This window comes from Amblyomma americanum, chromosome 1, assembly GCF_052857255.1.
Source record: "Amblyomma americanum isolate KBUSLIRL-KWMA chromosome 1, ASM5285725v1, whole genome shotgun sequence".
NCBI lineage: Eukaryota > Metazoa > Arthropoda > Arachnida > Ixodida > Ixodidae > Amblyomma > Amblyomma americanum.
In genome coordinates, this window is record NC_135497.1 from 227,103,117 (window position 1) to 227,116,028 (window position 12,912).

Here is a 12,912-nt window from a genome sequence, read left to right on the forward strand (position 1 = left end):
CAAGTGGTGGAAATTTCCGGAGCCTTTCACTACGGCGTCCCTCAAGGCTAAGTGGCTTTGCGATGTTAAACCAAACGTTAAACCCACATAAGCCATTAACCACCTCCCATCCCCTCCCCCCATTCCCGCTGGACGCTAAGAGTGATGCCACAAGATAGCCAACATAATTGGCGTCCAGTATTCCGGCGCCTGGAGCCGAATCGCGCCTGCGTCGCCATGTGTGTTTGTTTTCAACCAGTTTCCTGGTCAGTAGACGAATTTTCGCTCACTCCCTAGAGGGCCACATCTCGTGAAAAAGGCGGATTGGTCAGCGGAGTAGCACAGGATGCCGCGGACCATATGGTTCATTAGTTGTTACGAACTGATGTTTTTTTTTTAAGTTGCATCCTTTAAAGGAGATTTGTATTTTAAAAACTTCGAACGCAGTCATGGGGCCTAGTGGCCTGGGTGTCCACTTCGACTGCGGGAGGCGGTTGGTTCGAAACTCACCACCGGATCCCCACTGGTAAAAATGCGTACAAGCATCCCCAGGCCCGGCTTCCTTGTAGGGTGTACGCTCGAAGCGGTGGCCTTGTGGCAGAGCATCTGCTAGGGGACATCTGCCTCGCGAGGTACTAGGTCCTATCCCCAGTGCCGCGGGTACTTACTGCTTTTATAATGGGTACAAAATTTCCCCCAGCCTTGTGCTCTGCTTTTCTGGGGTAAAATATGCTTGGGAAAAGATAATTGGACCACAATCGTTGCATTGACGGGTCACTGATTCGTTCCGCCGTCAAACTGTACAACTCAAATCCGCCTTGTGCGGTAGAGCCACTTGTGCCCCCCCCCCCCCCCCCCTTTTTTTTTTTCCTGTTGACGCAATGACAAACTATTATCTGCTGAACTCTAGAGCAAACTCATTTAAACTTCATTGACCCTCTCAACTGAATCACGAACCTGATTGCGTTCGAAACTGGTTTTGCCCCGGTTTGCGGAGCCTCTTCCAAGAGCGCACCCCTGAGGAAGCCGCGCGGGCGGCCGGGCGCCGGGCCGTAGGACGCTTGTACCTGTTTTTGCCGGTGGGTGGCCGGCAGTGGGTTTCGAACCAACAACCTAGCTCATGAAAGCATGAAACTTCATCATGAGATTATCTAGCCAGAATTTTGTAAGGTTCTTATCTTTTTATGGTGTCTTCGGCTGACGGCAATAGCGGAGTTTTCCACGCACTCGTGCGGTGCCGTACGTTCGGCTGGGACGAGCACGACACGAGCTGACACGAGTGCGCGCCACCGCGCCACCGTGGAGACCGACGGCGGAGCCAATGAAGCGCGGTGCAATCCCGTCGTGCAGCGCGCGCTAGCAGACGACGCTGTTGGCGCAGACAATTTCACTGCACAGTGGCCGATAGAAAGCATCGAAGAAGAGGAAAAAACTGAAGAAGCATCACAAGTGGGCATATTTTAAAGAAATGTTGAATATTGTTGCGTCTGCAATGCATTTATTCGCGCTGCAATCACGCAGCCACCGGCCGGTGAGCTCTGTGCCTTCACCGTATGAAAAAAATTAAAGGTTTGACAATATTTTTAGTGCGGCGAAAGGCAAATGCGGTTCATCTGGCAAGCCTGCACTTTATGACATCGTACTTTTTGTCAACGTAAGCATAGGGTAAACGATATATCAATACAGTGACAGTGCGGGGAGCTGAGATTGGGTTGAGAATCGTCGGCAGATATTTTCGGAAGTTACTCTACCTGCTCTAAAGCGAATGCATCGAAACAGGCAAGCATAACGCCGAGGTGTTGTGTCTGACAAACCTGCACAAGCACAATCACAGTATTTCATGAGCATGGTCGTCGTTCCCGCATTGCCCACCGTCGCTATGAACGCCGATCCTGCACGCTGTTATTGAAGAGGTTGTTGCTAACTGTACAAATTGCTGACTGCAGTCGTTGGCGTTAGCAGCTCGTAAGAATGGCCTCTGAAAATACGAGGGTCTCGGAGGCCACGGTGAATAGAGGGCGGAAAGAGCAACGGCACTCGGCGAATGTTTCGCACGTTCGGCTGAGGTGCAAGTGGACGTGCCACTCGTGTAGTATTTGACGTCACTTCTTAAGCACCGGCACGGAGGCAGTGCGGCTCAGCCGAAGACACCATTAGCTTCTATAGCTAAGGGAGTATCTTTAATCACGTACTACTTCCACCTACGATTCCATCAATTCTATCCTTCTATTCAAAGTGTGGCAAGTTGGCAGCAGTGACCACCCCGCCACGAGGAAAAGTTAGTACCTTATCTGTCTACCCGAGAGACGAAAAGTCGCAGGCGTGCCACTTGGGCCCTTGGGCGTGCTGTGCCGTGCCGGACCTGGCTGGGGTGCAACTGTGGTATCTGCAGCTGTTGGTTTCACGTTGCCCGAAGTTTGGCCTTGCCTCATCAGAAACTGACGTGAAATCAGATCGGGATGGCGTCGCCAGACGAAAACACTCCGTCCTTCAGACAATGGTTAGCACGGCTGCCCCCGTTCACGGCAGACAACGTCTACAAAGTCTACCTGCCGATCGCCGGAGCAGTCAGTTACTGCACGTTTTCGGTCACCGTTTTCATACCGGAGCTGTTATCGAGGTACGTTGCAAATGTGCCCCGGCTAATCTCCTCATTGTGGTCCTATTCTTGCCACATCCAGGTGTGCTACCTGAAGTAACTGGCACTGCGGCGAGAAAATTGTATCGCGACAGTTTCTGCTTGTGACCTAGGAGGATATTTAGCGGTCATCGCTAAATGCAGACAACGTTGGTGACGTTAGACGACACACATCTCTGCCATACCAGCCTTTGTTGATGGTACTTGAAAGGTGGGGAGTTAACGCTTGCTTGACTGTAAAAACACGCTTAGTGGCCAGCTGTCGGAAAGGTTAGCAGATGTGTGTATCGATTGGCTACAGTGGCAAAGCAGCCTCGTCGTAGCTGGTCGCGGTGGTTACAACCAAAGCGCCGTGTGGTCTGATGCTGCAGCGAAGACTTTGCACAGTGTAGCTGTTGCCTTTAGCGTAGTTAGGATGCAAATAAAAGAAATCATTCGTCGAACATACAGCCCCAGAAATCGTCGGCACATGATCGAGTCTGGTGTAAATGTTTGTCCTGAGTCGATCATATACGCCCACACGAAAGTCAAACACACACATCAATAACTGGCATTCGGGCCCTTGTTGGACATGCGCACTTACATTTTTCGTTGTGCTTTTAGAAGCAAGACGGGACTTGTGCGTTGCGCCCAGCTGCCTTCTTTCACAGGTGTTAAAACTGTCTTGAAGAGCGCAGCTGTGAAATTGTTTCTACTTACATACTATAGGGCGCAGTTGTGACCCTGCGACTGAGCTGCGGCAGCTTCCTATTTCTGCAGTCTCTCGCTCTGGTGGATTTTCTTGCCTTGCTTGATGCTGTGCTGTGGCCAGGTGTGAGAATTGAATATGTTGAAATTATCATGGCATCTGTTATCTCTGTGATATTTGCATTACTTTGCTTCTAAGCTCACGTATGAGTGCTTTTAGACCTGAAAATCAGCCTCAGGCAGGCTTTCAAATCGGCATAGAAGGCAGCGTCATCAACTGGGGCTTTTTTGTTCACACTATGAACTGTTAACTTTCTTGAGCGTCTCTAGCAAATCGGAGCGGATCGGAGCACCTTCCGGGCCACCTGCCTACTTTCAACTTCCATTCACATCGACCCCCCAGAAGCCTCCATTAACCAGAAGCCCATGACGAAATCAGATTCAAAGACACAATGGGAAGGCGATCATTGTAAAAGCGAAATGCACACCACCCAATACTCCTAATGCAGATTTTTCACATCACATCGTATGATCACCTTTGCATTTTTTTGTTTACACTATGTGAAATGGGCTTTGCAGTGGACTCTTTGCAGAACTCCAGAAATCAGCTTCTCTGCATAGCAAAAACCCCTTCACCATGGCAGCCAAACCGGTTTTGGTGGCAGAAATAGGGTGCAGTGCTGGAAACATTATTGTTAGAGTAATGCTGCACACCACACTCCTCTCGTGCATGCTTCTGCCCTTTGTTGCTGTTGTGATAGCGGAATTAAGTTCCCATAAATTGCTTGGCAGATGCAGTTCTCCCTCCCCACTGCAGTCACAAAGGAAGGGTGAAAGGCAGTTGTGTCAAGAGTTGTACTGCTCCTCAGTGCATGCACAGCATAAGGCGTGGAACAGAAGTCCTTAGCACAGCACTCAACTTCTCCCCCTAGAACGGTCTGTGTTGCCATGGTAAAGGGGATTTTGCTGTGCAGGAAAGGTGACTTATGGAGTTTTGCAAAGGGTCTCTTGCTGACATATTCAATGTAAGGCTCCCCCGCTTACCCCTTAATTCCACCACCACGAGATGCTGGGTTTAAATTTATGCAGCAGTAGGGCACTGAGGTGGCCTTCCACTAGTTTTGTGAATGCAGTCCTCTTTTCTGCCATTGTTCTGCACAGTTGTAATCTTTTTTTTTTAATCAGTGTGCTTTGGATGTGTTTTCACACGTCCATGCTCATGGATTTGCAGCCCTATTCTGTCAAACACATTTATGCCCAGTTAACTATTTTCCCTATCATCCACCTATTTCCTTATTATCCAGCTGTTTCCACAATGAAAACCCAGCTATAGTGTTCTTTAGCAAAACGTTCCACCGTGTGAGAAAAGAAAAAAGTTACAGCATCAGGCAGCACTTTCCGGATGCACTGTAAAACTTCACTGCGTCCATATTTATTTCTTGGTTTTTGGAAGACGATCCTTTTTTATAAGCACAAAGTGGCCCTACCACTCTGTCCAGCAGGGATTGTAAATGCACCCGCCATCACTGACTTTGTTAAAATATGCCTAGATGCTTAGAACAAAAGACTGAAAAGTCGCATGTGCAATCCTAGATGCCGTGTCACAAGGGGTTAACTGTCCCTGAATGTCTGCTAAGTTTGTCATGAAATCTTTTATGGTCAAATTTTCATGAAATGTAGGCGCAATGTGCCTAGCTTTATTAAAGGGGTGGTTTTCTTTAGTGTCTCACGATCACGTGCAGTGACAATCTTCTGAGAGAATTTGATAGTTCATCCGTTCATCATTGGAAACGCAAGTATTGATGCGACAACACTGGGGTCCTGACGTGATGATGCCATATTTTTAATTTATTTCTGTTCCTGAAGGTGACTTTACAGAGTGCCACAATGGTCTTTAATGTGTTTTATGCTGTAATGAAAACAGGCGGTGGTACTTATTGTGGAGTGGCTACATGATACAGATCACTCATACACTGCAACATGAACAACTAATTGGTTTTGCATACACCAGTACACAGTGCACCAGTTTTTTTTCTGTCACTGGCTGCCCCTGTAATCCATCCTGTCAACAAAATCAATTTGCGAGTGTTTTTTTATTCACCTATCAAAATATCAGTCACACATGCACTTTTTGTGCTAGAACCAAAATGTTCGTAGTAACCTTGCATTTGGGCAAAATGCAGGATTGCTGCCCTCATTACAATGTTGATGGTGCGTGGACAGTGCACTGCTACTGTGGCATCAGGTCTTGTGAGTTTATAAAGGGATAGTCTATTGCTGGAGAGGCAGGTCTAAAATTATTGGCATATGATTGTAGATCTTTCCCTATGATGATGATGGCAAGGGCAGAACTCGGCTTTAACAGGAATTTACATTTTAAGTTTGCAAAGAAAGTTGGGCCAGAGTCAGAGGTGTTGCGCCGTACTGTGTTAAAACTTTGCGGATCTCCGTGTAGTCAAGCAACGTTGCCTGAAGTTGATACACTGCTCTGTATGAGTAGGGCTGAGCTCGATACACAGTGTTATTTTTGCTGGAAGAAACTTCAGATGCCTTAATTTTTGCACTTGCAACTAGTCACTGTTTTTTTTTTCACAGTTTAACCATGCTTTCTCATCATCTTTTCCGATATTTCGAAAAGGCAGAATGTCATCATGCTAACGCTACTGGCAAAAGCGGTTGTTGGTTTCTGTGGTAGATATCACTAGTCTTAGTTTATTCATAGTAGTTTTAAAACCTCCTTAGTGGTCTCAACTGCAGTTTTAATAAAACCTATGCATCTCAGTTAAAATCATGCTCAGTATTGTCGCTGTATGCTGTCTAGGAGGCACAGAAGTTGTGTACCCGACAGCTGTGTTTGGAGACAGCAACTACCACGAGAAATTGAGACTATTATGTGGAAAAATTTGGTTTTAAATTGTTCTGCTGTGTTTATGAGCACCACAGCTATCTCTATTTGTTTATTTTGGCAAGGAGTTTTCGATTGCCGCTAAAAAATATAGTCAACAAAAGTCAGTAGGCTGTTCCTTTAACTACACTAGTAGTTTGTTATGGGGCATCTCTTGCAATCTGTCCATGCTGTGTCACTCGATGCATCAACATGTGCATGCATAAATTAGCCATGCTTTATTCTTATTTGCGCAGTATATGTGGGCAAAAAACGCGGCTCTTAAAAATGTTGCGTTGTATATGTGCTCTTTATATCAGTGCCCAAATTTGCTTTATTGTGCAGGCTGTACCCGGACCAGAGTGTGACGGTGGCCAACTGCCTTCTCTTCAACTCGCACCTGGGCACAGGGCTGTATGTCTACTTTCGGCCACACATGGCACGGGCACCACCGTACCACCGCATCATGTACAGTGCCTACCAAGCGGTGCTCTTCAATTTTGGCTCTGTTCTCCTCTGGGCTGTCACCAAGTCACTCCTGCCAAACTCTAACCTTGTGCGCTCGTTGTTTGCTGCATCTACCTCGGCCTGCTTCCTCGCCATCGGCATGGAGTACCTAGAATTTCTTGACACTCCTGGGGAGGAGGATTTCTCAGCGTCGGCCACCTCACCGCGCTGCTAGGAGAATGTTTTGCCATCTTTCTGTTGTAAACCGTGCACCTTTGTCAGCTCAAGCTTTGTTTTTCCTGTCCTGGTGCCTGTCAATGCTGGCAATAGTGGGCTCCAATACTGGTAGGATGTGTTGCCCTAGTGAGGCATACGTGCGGGGTCCATTTCCCAAAACTTCTTTCCCTTGTGCTTGAGACTCCCCGTTGTCTTCAGTGTGTACATGTTGCAAGTATGAGGACCCATGTAGGGCTTTATGACGGCATTTGAATACCTTGTCATGGTTGCACCAGTGTCTCACCCTATACCGCTGTGAGGGCGGTTACTACTGCTTTTGGAAAAGGCAGCACAAATCACTGGTGACAAGGCGTAACTTAGTCATTTTTTATAAATTGCTGATAGTAATGTGCAGGTGTTTTGTTTGCTTTATTGCATAGTGTGATTAACTGTAAAGAGTACATCGCCAATTTTCTATGCCTCAGCATGTGGTTTTTATTTGTGACACGAAGTGTAGGTTGGAAGACATGCTCACGTTTATCTTCTGATGGCACACATCTGCAGAAGTAAAGGTCAGCAAGAGCTTTATAGCACTCTTGTTGGAGGCAAAGTGGAGCTTCTCTGGTTTACTTTTGTGCAGTGATTAAACAGGCCTTGTCCCCTAGCCTTACATGAGTTCGGTGAAGTGTTTTTTGCCGGCAAATTTTGTGGACATCGAACAATGCAATTGTACTTAATGTGATAAGGCTCACACACTGATGTAAGATTTTGGTCAGAGCCAGCCTGCTCTGAGCACAAGGCAGATCCAGGTCTTGCATTTTATGGCACGCTGAATATAGTATTGCCTTCCTTACTGTATTAATTTTTTTCTCCCCATTTCTTACGATTTTTCACAATGCTTTGTCGTGGTGGTGCTGCTCTTGGCTCTCAGCATAACTGTATTTCTTCCCATGTTTTGATCACTGCCAGCGTTGATGGGCACTACTGACTTCAAAGTGTAAAGTGCAAGCATATGCTTGTTTGATATCAGCTCACAGTTTGATGCACTGAGTTTGTAGAAATGTTGAACATATTGCCTGTTTACTGCACAAGTATTGCAAGCTGTTTTATGTATCTAAGCTGGTTGAGGTGTGATGTATTGACACACATCTGCCTGATCTCTTGCAATTACTATCCTTTTATTAGGCTCAAAAAATTGCTACCAGCAGTTAAAGATGCAATAATGCAGGTATGTGTTCAAACATGTGAGCAAAACTAATTTGTCACTTCCCAACAAACCAGAGCACAGTAGATCTTGAAAGGAATAACTTCATAATTGTATTTCTTGTGCATACGAACACTGCAATGACCGAAACTAAATCGAGTTGGCCTTCAGGTGTTAATTAAAGTAGCTTTTAAAAAAATGGTGTAGACTACAAGCAGGGATTGAAAAAGAAATTGTAGTAGTTTTGTATGTTTTGAAAAATATCAGTTTAGTAGCGTGATTTAGTAGCGTAGTTTAGTAGTGTGATTTATCTCAATGTACTTCTGTCAGCCTTGCAAATGATATTTCTAGTGGCTTCTGGTTTTGAGTACAAGATACTGTGTGGTGGCATAAATAAAGAGTTCTACTAGGGAGTACTGGCAACCTCTTGCTCGATTCAGTCAGCAGGCATACGTAGTATGGGCAGTATTGCCTTTTGCTACCCGTGCATGCTTGGGCCACCCCCAAAGAATGATAAATAAAATTAAGTAGAGCATTTCATGCGAGACTGCAAGCTCTTGACAATTACTGCATGCCAATATGGCCCATGTTTTTTTTTTTTACCATCTAATAGAAATCTACAGTTTAACACGTGTAAGCATGTGCCTGCAATCTTGTGCAGTGTGTTCACATGCTTTCACTAATCTTTTCTGCATGTGACCTTAGTCTAATCTAGCAGTATGATTTGGCTGTATTGCTGGCATGCCAAAGATAGTGGGCCAACGTTAAAAGGAAGACATTTAAGTGCAGCTAGTGTTCTGAGAAACGTTACATGCATGTATTTTAAGCATGCATGAATATGTATGTATGCTCACATACACGTCCGTAAGTTCCAGCATTTCTGGCACCACTAAGTGCCTATTTGTGTGGAGGGTGCTTGATCTATAATATCGCGGTGCTAATGAAGTGCATTTATTTTCATACTCAACACTGTGAGGCCCGACTGTACAATATGCGCAGTATGACTAATTTTTTTCCCAGTATGCAAAAGAATAAATTCTCACGATATTGTGCAAATCACATCTCCAAAAACATTCCTTATAACATAGTTACAGTATCCGCCGCAATGTACAGAGGTATCCTGCTAGACAGCTGGCTGCCAAAGGCCCATCGAGACGACGAACGAAATGTCATATTCCGGGTCAAATGAAGATTGATTCCTCTCATACTGCTCAATTAAAAATGAATTCCACTGTTTGATATTCATGTGCAGTGTACCAGAGTTAGTTTTATTGCTTTAAGTTACCAACAGAGCAGCTTTTGCTGCAAGACTGATGTGATTTTTAATACTTTTAATCACTTTTAATATTTTTGCAAGTAAGAAACCACAAATGGCAAAATTTTAGGATTTTCACTTATCATTGTTGGGCATCACAGAATCAATGCTAAGACATGCAAGTTTGCATGTATTACGGTTTCCAACAAGTTCACACATTTTACTTGAAATATCAAGTCTGCTGGATATGGATTACATGGGGGGGCGTAGAATCACAAATTAACCTTGGAACTTACTAAGCACGCCTGTAAGGCTAAGTAAAAGGTGTGCACACGGCGCAATTTACAACATAAACCTGCACCAGGAGATGAGACGTAGTAGAATGCGTTCATCCCATCTACTTCTGTCTCTCACCTCCAGGCACAGGTTGGTTTTAAATTCTTCATTTAGGCCTCTGGGAAAAATATACTAGCAAGTGCTAAAGGGAGGAGTTTTTTAACAGTGTGGTCGTTTCTATCGGTCAGGCAGTTTTAAAATGCCATTAAGAAAAAGCAAGCTGCACTCTGGCCATTTATGTACACTTGGGTGCGACAAGCTTGTTTTGCTTGGATGTGACAAGCTTATTTTTCACTACATTCAAGTGGGCAGTTCATTCACAGGCAAAAAACTAGCAACAAGTTTCAAATTTCTCCCACTGCTCAAAGAGTGCAGGCATTGCTACTAATCAGCTTCGAGCACTGCACATTTCCCTAGGTGTGCACAGCTTTAGTAAACCCAAGTTAAGATTTGTAGCCCAAAGAGCATATAACCAGTCTTGGAGATGCAATATAAAGAAAAATACATAATGCACATGCTGCCCCAAATGCTCCACAGCAACCACAAACTGACCAGCAAAGCACTGGCATGTAGTCATGCCAGTGCTTTCATGCCAGTTTTCCAGCACTTATGCACTGCTTGTGAAGTGCTTAGTAAGGAATTCAATGACAAAACCAATTTGCCCAACAATAAGCTTTTTTTATTGACAATGGTACCACAGCACTGGCAAATTTTTGTTTTTAGCATAGATGATCTCACGTGAAAGTGAATAACTGAAATGTGCTCAAACTAAAGCTCGTTGTGTACATATGATACAGGCACAAAATATGAGCAAGTGGATATGATCAACAGAAATGACAGCTCACCAGCCTGCACAGATGTGCAGAAATTATCAACTGCACTGTGTATGCACGCAAACAAAAGAAGACAATGTCATCACTCTCATGTTCCCAAAATTACAGCCAAAGGGCTTGGTGGAACTAGTATACAAACTGGGCAACAGCCGGTCATAAAGTACCCTGCCAAAAAATATCCACCTCTCTTTTTCCATAAGTCTTGTTCAGCAAAAATACATCTGAGTATTGTGGCATCTTAAGATTACACACTTCAGTGTTCACAGGTAATTGCGGATGCATGCACATAAGACGAGCAAATGCCTCAAGGCTTGTAAAGGCAGCTAAACACCATGCAGCATAAGCACCACATTCATTGCACTGAACATCACAGTGGGACCAATGAACATCTTGAGAACAATTCTGTGAAGTTTTTTTTATAGTCAGAGGCCATGTCATTTTTATCATGTAGCATTGTTTTATTTTCACACATCATGCACTGGCAGTGTTATCAAAATGAAAAATGCAGCAGCTGTGGCATAAGGCTTTATTTTAGCCCTTATTCGGGGCTGTGAGACATCACAGGCCATGTTTCAAGTCACGCCCCTTCTGTTCTACTACACATGCTGCTAGAAACCAACTTGCCATGATGGTTCCTGGGATGCTGTATGAATATGTAAATGTAATGAATGCAAGTTGAAGAATCCTCACAGCCTGATGCAAACCATAATCCCAGGCAAACTATGTACAACCCTGCTGTAGTGCAGTACGGTTAGCATGCCAAAACGCAAGAATTCTTAACATATTTGCTCAAACAGCAGCTTTAGGAAAGGACCAACTTATCTTTTCAGCAAAACATTCTTTTACAAGCAATTTCTACAGAGAGCAGTTATCTCAAGAAATGTAGGTTTACACATTGGAAAAGTGCATAACCACTTGTACATGCAGTGCAAACTATACATGCAGAAAATTTTGGAAGAGATACACATTTTCGCCAAGCTTAACATCCAGCGAGAAACCAGAACTACCTATCTGTCATGTCTTTACATTCTGTGCAGCGTCTGCGCATCTAAAGTTCCACCTAACGAACATTCTGCTTCAGAACCTGATTCTGTCATCCATAGCTGCACCTTTATACTATCTGAACACTGCATCAGGGGCTCATATTTTCAGATGCACGCATTTTAAATACAGTCTGGAAACTGAGCACGACCCGAGCTGCCGGCAGGGTTTTCCTGCCATGCTCCTGCCGAGCTACTTGTGCTACATGGTTGTAGGAACAGGTTTCTTTGTTATTTAACCCTTCAGAGCTCAAATTACAAAATAATCAAGAAAAAATTTACTACATTATGCATATAACATGCCCACACAAAAAATTATGTGATGAATTAGGTAGCGTGCCTGTAATTCTAGAAGTCAGTAAGCTGTGAATTCACCATACAAGTTTCAAAGGCCAGGTTGAGAGCCATAGTCAATGAAAACTGTCCAACCAGTTGGTGTGGTTCCGCACACAGAGGTACAAAAATCTATTTGACTATTGCAGTTCAGTAACTTGCGCCGCGTTACAGTGGCAAACGTTGCATTTTTACAGTACTCTTCTCGTCTACGTACTCTTCAACAACTTTGCAATGCCAAATCTCAGCCAGTCATTGGCTTTCATCACTGCACTTCTCATCTTCACTGCCACTGCCCATATTTAATAACTGAACCCCTTATGAGGCACACATGAAGTCTGGGCAACCGTTGTTCTCGCACTATTTTTAGCAAAATATGCACACTCAGACAACTTGCGTAACTCAGAAGAAATGCAAAAATTCAACACAATCAGTTTAGTATCCCCTGCGGGTGCAGCATCCAAATTTATGGATGCAACCTGAACACTGTCAAATTCTTGTATACCAGGCACAATGTCCTCTAGTGGATGCAATAAAACTTGTCGAGACCTGAAGAGTCTTGTATAGAAACACATCAAGCATAGCATGTGAAATGAACGGAAAAAAATGTTTCTAAAATGGACGCCTTCGTGCTTCGTCAGCTTGTTTTGCAATCATATATGCTTTAAGGTACCTAAAATGTCCCAATATGACACGAGTCAGTCAAAGACGTATAACTGAGACACTGAAAGTATAGTTTTGAGTCAATGTTGAGATATAAGGACATGGCAGAATTTGCACAATGATTGAAACAGGTGGGAATTTTTCCTGTGCATTCTTCGCCCTAAACAAAACCTAAAGATTGGAAAAATTTTCCTAAATCAGATAATAATTGCAGCCTGAAGGAGATATAATTTTTCTACCAGACACTAAGCAGACCACATAGACATTCTTGCAACTTTATGAATAACCAGAAACCAATAAGCTATTCACCAAAACATGTTTCAAGTGCCTGGTAACCTAACACAATTTTCACAGAAGTAGCAAGTGAAAGTATGCTCCAAATCTCGTCATTTTTCTT

General features: G+C 44.1%; 1 protein-coding gene across 1 annotated transcript; it reads left to right on the forward strand.

Moving 5' to 3' along the window:
* The first annotated feature begins 2,125 nt into the window (after positions 1-2,125).
* On the forward strand, positions 2,126-8,468 carry LOC144114705 (uncharacterized). Its single transcript, XM_077648605.1, has 2 exons — positions 2,126-2,599; positions 6,534-8,468. The coding sequence occupies exons 1-2, from the start codon at positions 2,439-2,441 to the stop codon at positions 6,868-6,870; spliced, it is 498 nt and encodes a 165-aa protein (XP_077504731.1). The 5' UTR covers positions 2,126-2,438; the 3' UTR covers positions 6,871-8,468.
* The last annotated feature ends 4,444 nt before the right edge of the window (positions 8,469-12,912 follow it).